The sequence below is a fragment of the Eulemur rufifrons genome, chromosome 8, assembly GCF_041146395.1.
Source record: "Eulemur rufifrons isolate Redbay chromosome 8, OSU_ERuf_1, whole genome shotgun sequence".
NCBI lineage: Eukaryota > Metazoa > Chordata > Mammalia > Primates > Lemuridae > Eulemur > Eulemur rufifrons.
Genome location: NC_090990.1, coordinates 10531380 through 10540889, shown reverse-complemented (window position 1 = coordinate 10540889; position 9510 = coordinate 10531380). Strand labels below are relative to the sequence as shown.

Below are 9510 nucleotides of genomic sequence, written 5' to 3'. Positions count from 1 at the left end.
CTTAGGGGTCTTGGGCCTTCAGCTGGGAGCAAGAGGGGCTTGGGAAGCTGGTGCCTGGGAGTGGTTGACTTGGCTGAAGCCGTCAGGGACAAATATCTGCACAGGGCAGTTGGGGGCAGCATCCCCAGACTTTGGGGCCTCAGTTCTAAGATGTATGTTTCCTGGAAATTGATGAGGGCAGCCCAGCAAAGTGTGGGACTCATGGTTCTCAACGCTCTGGTGGTTGCCAAACTTATGAAGGGAGCTTGTTAACACAGGGCCCAGAAGGTCTGGGGCGTGGTCCAGGAACCTGCTTCCCATCCCCAGGTGATCAAGGTGAGCCGGCTGCCCACAGCTGTGTCTCCAGAGGGGCAGAGCGAGTGTTGGTGGAATGAGCAAATCAAGGCCCCCCACGGAGCCAGGTGCACCTGCTGCTGTCCATCTCGGCTGAGCCCACAGAGCAAAGAAACAGGAACTGTTTCGGGCACAAGGAACTTACTTGGCTTCCTTTGAAACAGTGTTCATCCTACGTCTTAAGCTTGGGTTATGCTTATTCTTGGATAGGTACCACGTTCACACCATGGTGCCAAGTCCAAAAATTCTCTCTTCTCCCTTGTCCCTTGCTCACCCATAGGTGGGAGGAGCCAGTGTCACCAGCTTCTTTCATTTCTTTCCCAATAAACGCTGTGCAAGACCAAGCAAGTATGTCCGTCCTCCGCTTGTTCTTTTCTTACATAAATGTAGGCCACACAGTATTTCATAGCCTCCTTTTTCCACTTCATAATGCAACGCAGAGGGACCTTCTCCCCATGAGCATGCAAAAAGCAGCCCTGTCCCTTTTTATGGCTGTGTGCTCTGCATGGGGCTGCGCTGCAATGTACGTAAGCGTTTGTTGTCAGCCGTTTGCTCGGACACACGGAGCTGTTGGGAGTCGCCCGTGCGTAGCCAGCGCGGGGCACGTGGGCTGGCACAGAGTGAAGACTGCTCCGCTGAGCTCTCTCGGGAGCGGAAGTTAAAACATCCCCTCTTTGGAGGCTTTAAGCACGCAGCGTAACTGTCACGGATGGCTCTGTTTTAGTTGCTCTTGGAGGCAGGTGGCTGGCCAGGAAGGCCCTAAAATCCCCTCTCATGGGATTGAAGGTGGCAAAATTAAACAGGCAGGAGGCACTGGCCTAAGGACTCAGCCGGCCTCACGCGCTGGGGGGAGGGGACGGTCTGCCTGGGGAGGGGTCGCTGAGGGCTGGGCTCTGGGTTCAGAGGGCAGCCTGCCTTGTGCCAGGGCCCTGTCTGAACATAGCAAGGAAGGACCCAGCTCCCCACTCAGCCTGGTGGATGGAGACCCTCGAGCAAGCCCTCTTCCTTCCAGGGGCTTCCTGTTCACCCTGAATCCCCAGCACCCACAGAAGAGTCCTGGACATAGTAGGTGCTCAACAAATTCTTGTGGAGCAAATGAATAAATGACCTCCCCTTGTCCTCCCCCAAAAAGATAGCCCAGTGGGCTTCCAAGGGGGCTTCCAGGGTTTGTAGTCACAAAGCAACTTTCTGTTGACTCCCGCAGCTCCCCCCATCCTTGCTCAGGGCAGGAAGTCCTCGGCAACGCGATGAAGCCTGCTCAGCATTCTTAGGTGGTCAAAAGGCCTATGGTCACTTCAGGTCACTGTGGTGGACGCTGTGGTGCCACTGAGGCCCCGTTTTGAGGGCGCACTCATTCCCCCAGCTGCTGGGAGTGCTCGGCAGTCCTGCTTCTAGAACTGTCTTTGGAAATGAGCTGCCTGGCCCCCTGCCATGTCCCCTCCTGAGGGCAGCTACAGCCCATGCTCGAGGACATAGGTCAGGCTGCCTCATCTGAATTCAGGACAACTCCGATGCCTTCCCCAGTCCCCAGCTCCCCACGGGCTTGCCTGAGCCCCGGGGGCAGCTGCATCCCGGCCAGCTCCTCCCTGTGTGCCCCCTGCGCCTCCCGAGAACGCCCCCAGCCCCGCCTCCCATAAACCTGCAGGCAGACCTCCACCTCAGAGTCTGTTGCCGGGAACCAGACAGAAAACAGTCCCTAACGCGGAAGTTTGCAAGTCCAGTCCCACAGGAAAGATACTCGGTTTTATAAAGTGAAACCTTCCCCTCCCGCCCGTGAGGGCTTCATGCAGGAGCAAAGCTTAGAGCTAAGGAAAGGGGCTGCTCGGCTTCCCTCTCTCCCCGCCCTGCCTGAGGACGTTTGCACGTGATTTCTGACCCACAGTAGGCGATAGAACGGCCCTAATCCATGCAACCTGTGTTACCTCATATGGGAAAAGAGTCTTCGCAAAGGTGACAAGGAGATGGGGAGATTGTCCTGGACCATCGGGATGGGCTCCAAATGTCATCACAAGTGTCCTTGTAAGGGAGAGGCAGAGGAGAAGGAGATGTCACCGGGGAGGCAGAGGCTGGAGTGATACGGCCACAAGCCTAGGGATGCAGGCAGAAGCCATAAGCGGCAAGGAAGGATCCTCCCCAAGAGGCTTTGGACGGGGCATGGCCCTGCCGACACCTGGATTTCAGCTTCCAGAACTGCGAGAGAATCAATTTGTGTTGTTTTATGCCACCTGGGTTGTGGCCATGTGTCACAGCAGCCTCAGGAACCGCTATGTGGTCTCTGGGGAAGGGAGAGGCGGGAGCCAGGCTGGGGGCACAGGGAAGGTTTGCTTCATGGGGCACTGTGGGCTGGCAGCGCCGTCTCTGCCATGGGCTTCCCTGGTGCCCCTAGAGACGCCCCTGTGCCCCTGAACAGTTGGGTGGGCTCCTGCTCACCGCATTTCCTTTAGGGCACAGACTGCTTGACCCACCAGCTGGTCTCTGAACCCTTCCCCCGGGGATCCAGCACACCCGCAGTTGTGCCAGCTGAGGCCTGTTCTCCGCTCCGGGCAGCCCTGTCAGTCAGGTTGGGGACGACCTCACACCAGCTTCCTGCTGCACGCGGCCCCTGCTGGTCCGCAAGGAACACGCGCATCCTTCGCCCAGCAAATGCGGGGCAGGGGCAGCGGCTGATGCTCTCCAGAGAAACACGTTTTGACCCAAGTTTCATGAATCCCCTTCTCCTTAGTGGGCAGGCAGGGGCTCTACAAAAACACAGGATTTATTTTTTTATTAAGATAAAAAACACATGACACAAAATGCACCAGCTGAACCATTTGTCAGGGTGTGGTTCAGTGGTGTTAAGTGTATTTACATGTTGTGAAACGGATCTCCAGAACTTTTTCATCTAGCAAATCTGAAACTGTTCCTGTTCAACGACTCCCCTCCTCTCCCTCCCCAGCCCCCAGGAAGCACCATTCTACTTTCTGTCCTGCTAACCCATGTCAGTGGAACCACACAGTATTTGTCCTTTTGTCACTGGCTTATTTCACTTAGCATGATGTGGACAAGTTTCATTCGTGTTGTAACGTGACAGGATCTCCTTCCTTTTGGAGGCCAAATAATATTCCACAGCAGGTATATGCCACATTTTGTTTACCCATTCATCCGTTTTTATTTTGATTTTCTTTTTTTAGAGACAAGGTCTCCCTCTGTCACCCAGGCTGGAGTGCAGTGGCGTCCTCATAGCTCACTGCAACCTTGAACTCCTGGGCTCAAGCAATCCTCTTGCCTCAGCATTCAGAGTAGCTGGGACTACAGGTATGAGCCACCATACCTAGCTAATTTTTCTATTTTTTGTAGAGATGGGCTCTCACTCTTGCTCAGGCTGGTCTCGAGCTGTTGGCCTCAAGCGACCCTTCCACCTTGGCTTCCCAAAGTGCTAGGATTACAGGTGCGAGCCACCACGCCTGGCCAACACTTCCTAATTTCAAAACATATTACAAGATACAGTCATCAAAACAGTGTAGTACTGACATAAAGACAGACCCATGGGATAGACTAGAGAACCCAGAAATAAACCCTCGAGGATAATATACATTTCTCCAAAGATGACATACAAGTGGCCAACAAGTACATGAAGAGATGCTCAACATCGCTAGCCACCAGAGAAATGCAAATCATGACCACAATGAGGTATCGTCTCACACCCATCAGAGTGGCTACTATTAAAAAGGAAAAAGAACAAGCGTTGATGAGGATGTCATGAAATTGGAACCCATGTGACTTGTTGGTCGATTGTAAAGTGGCGCAACTGCTGTGGAAAACAGTATGGAGGCTCCTTAAAAAATCAGAAATAGAACTACCATACGATCTAGCAATCCCACTTCTACATATATGTCCAAAAGAATCGAAGCAAGATCTCAAAGAGAGATTTGCGTTCTCACGTTCCCAGCTGCACTATTCTAATAGCCAAGGGGTAGAAGCAACCTGAACATTAATGAACAGATGAGCCCCCGCCCAGCTCTGTGGCTCACTCTCATAAGCCAGACCTTATCTCAAAACAAAGCAAACCAAAACAAAGGAAATTAGGAAGTGTGAGGGTGGAGGCTTTTGATGTCCATCTTTCCCACCCTCACATGTTCTCCAGGGCCTGTGTTAAAACAAACAAACAAACAAACAAACAGGATATCCAGCATCTCAGACTCTTTGGAGCCAAGATCTAGTCTTAATTTTCTAAGTCCTTATGTCACAACCATAAAAGACAATATACAAAAAGAATGCCAAGGAGATGAATTACTTCATTCCACAAAAATCCATCTGTCTTAGTACGTGCCATGCTCAGTTGTGGGGGGTTTTATAAAAAAAATTTAAAATTTTTTTGTAGAGATGGGGTCTCCTGTGTTGCCCAGGCTGGACTCAAACTCCTGGCCTCAAGGGATCCTCCTGCCTTGGCCTCCCACAGTGCTGTGATTAGAGATGTGAGCCATAGCCCAGTTTTAGGTGGCTTTAAGGAGGGATGTGCCCACATCCTCAGGGACAGTCAGCCCTCCCGCCCCCCTCCTTCTTTTTCTCTTCCTAGAAAGTTTCCATGGGAAGATCAGGACCAAGTAGGATCATGTAAGATTTTATAGACCAAACGCATGCCTGGGAGCAAGAGGCATACACAGTGACATTGACTTTCGACACAGTCTGGTAGCTCTTTTGAGTTTGTAACAGTCAATTCAGCCATGACAAAGGAGTCCATGAATGAATGAATGCTAGCAACAGTATCTCAACCTTATGTACAAAGTGATTAAAAAACTTTATTGCAGCGTCTCAGAGCAGAACTGAGTTTACAATGCTAGGACCATCTTGGGATCCCAAGAGGGGGACCCCAGCAACTGGGGCATAGGAGAAGGAAGCAAGCCACTGCTGCGAGGGTTGGCCACCCAGGGGAGCCAAACTGTCCCCAAGAGCCCTTGCTATGCCATACTGCAGAGGACCAGCAACCTCTGGCCAGGAGGCTCCCAGGGGAGAAGACGCCAGGGGAGAGGGGCTCAGGGCACCATGTTCCACCACTTGAAGGAGAAGGGCTGCCGGCGCACGTTGGTGCCGCAGTGCACCTCCCCGTGCAGCATGTGGTACGGAGTGAAGTCGTCGATGAAGGTGCAGTGGAGGCCCAGCGGCTCCAGCAGGGACCGCACCTTCTCCTCCAGGCAGCAGCGGCCATTGACGATGGGCCCGAAGGGCTTGGGGATGCCCAGGTGCTTCCCCAGCACCAGCATGTTCACCTGCAGAGACGCAAGGGGCCGGGTCAGAGGCAGCAGCGTGCAGCCTGTGTCTCCATCCCAGCGTCCCCTCCCCCGACCTTCAGAAATAATAGCCCCACTTAAAGGATGAGGAAACTGAGGCTCAGACAGGTTAAGCGGGTTGCCTAAAGCCACCCAGCTATTCTAGGACTTACCCCCAAGTCTGTTAGACTCCAGGGTCCATGCTCTTAACGCTACACTCCCCTCCCCGCCTGCCACCTTCTTGTAAACTCTGTTACTCAAGGCCCAGCTCAAATGCCAGCCCCTGTGTGAAGCTGCCCACGAAGCCCCGAACTCTGGCAGTCACTTCTCCTCTTTGCTCCCTTAACTCCTGGCACCGTGCCTGGCACATCATAGGCACTTAATAAATATCTGTTGAATGAATGAATAAATGACTGCCTCTGTTATAGCGCCTTCTGTATACGGTCACTTACGCAATGACCCTGTTTCCTCCATTATATTGGTGGACGGCCTGGCGAGGTGGGAAGATGAAGATTTGGACTGTAGGCTAATGTGGGTTTGAATCCCAGCTCTGCTACTGAATCGCTGTGTGACCTCAGGCAAGTCCCTTCACCTCTCTGAGCCACATCAGCAAAAGGAGCCCAAATGCATGTTTCCATTGCTATGACAATGAGGTAAGAGCACATAGTAGGTGCACAGCACTATTCTCCACGGATCGTGAGTCCTTGAGGGGGCATCTCATTCTCCATTACGGTTTAGACAAAGCCCGTGCCGAGTGCCTCGCACTGTTAGTGCCTCTGCTGTTCCACACCCGCCCCAGCTCCCATCGCCGGCTCCCGGGAGAGAGTCGTGTCTCACGCTCAGCCTCCCTCCCGGGGCCCGGAACGGTGCAGGCCCAGGGTCAGCCCTCAGCATCGCTGATCAGGAGGTGCCTCCTCCCCTCGCCGTGGGCATCAGCTTTCACAGCTGTGCGGGGAGGCCTGGCTTGGCTCAGCCAGAGAGCAAATGAAATGCTTGGGGCCAAGGAATTTTATTCAAGAGGCAAGGGGGAGGTGCCCTTCATCTTCCTTTGGCCAAGGAACCCTTTATTCTAAACAAAATCATTTGTAGAACCTCAATGCATAAGACAGAAAACCTGAACCACCGGATTTGAGGCACTGCCTTGGAACCCGAGGGCCCTGGGGAACCCAGTTTGAAAACCACCATGTTAGGGACTGCTAGCTCCTCCCTGCACCGTGGCCTCCAGTCCCAGCACTCCTCCAGAGGGAGTGTGTGGCTGACGGGCCCCAGTAGAACTGAGTGATGTTTCTGCCTGGACCTTGGGCGCTAAAGTCACACAGCTATTGAGTATCGGAGCTGGGATTCAAGCCCACATTGGCCTGCAGTCCACATCCCCATCTTCCCACCTCGCCAGGCCACCTGCCAATACAGCACCCGAGAAAGGGAGTAACCAGGCAGAGGGGTGTAAACATACAGCAGATGACATCAAGATAGCACTCGGGGGTCACAGGTAAAAGTTCAGGACAAAGGTGGGATCAGCCTCGAGTCCACCCTTCGGAAGGGTGAATGCCACCGAGCCCAGGCAGTGCCGGCCTCAGCTCCCCAGAGAGGCCTTCTGGGGCCCCCAGTCTGAGGTGGGGCCCCCACGTGCATTCCCCTCAAGGTGCTTAACGCGATCCCCACCTAGGGAAGCCGCTAGGCGGCAGTGTGGCGTGGTGGTTAGAGCCCAGGTCCTGCAGCCACAGCCCTGGCTTTGAAGCCAGGCTCCGAAGCCCACCTCTGGCCAGCTGTGTGTTCTTGAGCCAGAGACCTCACCTCTCTGTGTCTCATCCCTGAAGCGGAGGTGAGCAGGGTCTCTGGCTCCGGGGTTGTTGTGAGATGCCAGAGGGTGCTCTGTGAGCCGTGGAGGGCCGGGCAAGCCCCCTGGGCCACCCCAGGTCCCCGGTGGCCTCTCAGACTGGGGTTTCAAGGCTGCCTGCAAAGCTGGGCCGCAGCCACCTCCTCACCATGTTTGGGAAAAAGGCCTCGGCCTTGCGGGACTCTCTGAGTTTCCCCAGGAGTTTGAAGAGCTGCGGGACGTCCACGATGTCGCGCTCTGCCAGGCCCAGCTCCCGCTTCAGCACCTCGCGGTTCCAGTCAATGCAGCTCTGGGCGGAGGGAGAGGGGCGGTGGGTGGGGACCACTGGGTTAGGGGACAGTGTGGGTGCTGAGGCCCCTGGCCGAGGGAAGGACCAGGGACAGCGTCGGGAAGCAGCGAGGGCGTTTCCAGCATGCAGCCGGTGGAGGGCTCCTGGCTTGTGCCTCTAATCCCCGGGGAAGGTGGCCGGGAGGGGGTGTCGGGTCTGCGGGGGACACGGCATCTCCTGGCACCAGGGCTAGTACCTGCGCATATGAGTTATGTTCTCTCAATGTCTTGTTTGACAGAATGTTCTTTATTTTCTGTTTTTTTTCTGTTATGGAGAAAAAGGGGGGAAAAAGGCAAGTGAATTTAGAGGTCGATTTCCCTCTTCTTAGCAGGTGCTGCGGGGGACTCAGTGTTCCCATCTGTAAAATGGGGCAGTATCATTCCTAACATACAGGTTTTTGTGAGCATCTGTGGGGCAAATACCTTTAATAAAATATTGTAGCGGTGCAAGTTCTCATTAAAAATGTTCTCACTCCCTTAAATCCTCTTATCTCCAAAGGGATCCCATGGAGAGAAGAAACTGGTCTGCCCAGGCCCTGCAGGCCACGCCACGCACCACGCTATTCGGTGGAAACTCAGCCGTGGAGGCTTCTCCACCCGTGAGCCTGGCCGTGTCTGTGGACTTTACGGGAAGAGCAGTATTCCCTTCCGTGCTCCGGCCAGACCGAACCTTCCCTGAGCTCCACCCAGACACCCCCAGTGCCCGTGTCGTAGCTGTGAGCCCAGAGGGCAGCCAGCTATCTGCCCTGTTCGCGGAGTATCCCCAGCGCCTGGCAGGTGCCAGGAGCACCGTGGTAGGTGCTCAGGAGATGTCTGTTGCCTGGACGGTTCCATCTGGTGCTAGGAGACCACACGGAGGCAGAAGAAGGTGCCCAGACAGGACGAGGCGGGTGCGCTTACTACTGAGTCCTTCGAACAGCAGAGCGTCGCCGTAGCCCTCCTGCTCCTGCTCCTGGAACAGTTTGTAGCAGGCCCTGGGGCTGGCCAGGAGCAGCCGGAAGCCCTGGAGGCAGAAACACTGGGGTCAGCGGTCAGCTTCGCCCTGGGGCTCCCAACAAGGGGGCTCCGCTGAGGATGGGAGGCGTGTGGACCTGGACCCAGGCTGGCTTCCTCCTCCAACCCTTCTCCCCCGGGTGAGGGAAAAACAGAGCCAGGCACGTAAGGTGGGGCCCCCAGGCAGAGAGCAGAGCCGGGCTTGGAGCCCAGGAAGCGGCATGGCTTCCTTCAGGCAGCCCCCAGACTGTACCTTCCCGTCGGCTGCCGGCACGAAGCTCAGGAACTCATCCACGTGGCCCACGGTCAGCCAGTCGGAGTAGAGTTTCACAGGGGCCTGCACCCGCTGGGCACCGAGGAAGGCCTGCAGGGCCTGGTGCATCTCTCGGCCCTGGCTGCTGCCAAGGCAGGGTTCAAGGGGTGTCACTGGGCGGAGAGGGCAACAGGGAGGTCTCTGGGGGACTGGGGGCTTGGCCAAGGGGTCAGGGTTGTCCTTCAGCTGGGAGGGGACTCAGGAGCCTGGAATGCCTTATTGTATCCCCTTAACTTTGAGAAATTTAGGAATTGTCATTCCAGTTTTATTGGGGAGAAACTGAGGCACGGAGTCACTAGGGTAAATAGGGCCAGAGCTTAGCCGCAGGAAGCACTGCCTGTTGAATTACACTAGATGCTGGTGTTATAGGTAAACATGAAGCTAGAGCCAGTACAACCTGCACTGGTGTTCCCTTGTTAGCCGTGTGGCCTTGGGGACATCCCTTCACCTGTCTGAGCCTC

The 9510-nt window shown here is 55.1% G+C and overlaps 1 protein-coding gene across 3 annotated transcripts in view; it reads right to left on the bottom strand.

The window, feature by feature from the left end:
* Positions 1-5088: 5088 nt before the first annotated feature.
* The window catches only part of PADI4 (peptidyl arginine deiminase 4), a 34138-nt gene continuing 29716 nt past the window's right edge, over positions 5089-9510 (bottom strand). The window contains exons 12-16 of one of the 3 annotated variants that reach the window (XM_069477390.1): positions 8990-9134; positions 8644-8746; positions 7941-8008; positions 7565-7705; positions 5089-5579 (exon numbers count right to left, since the gene is read on the bottom strand). In XM_069477390.1, coding sequence (XP_069333491.1) covers positions 5346-5579; positions 7565-7705; positions 7941-8008; positions 8644-8746; positions 8990-9134 — 691 coding nt within the window. In that variant the 3' untranslated portion in view covers positions 5089-5345. The remainder of the gene's footprint in view (positions 5580-7564; positions 7706-7940; positions 8009-8643; positions 8747-8989; positions 9135-9510) is intronic. The other 2 variants (XM_069477391.1, XM_069477392.1) reach the window with 2 other exon arrangements.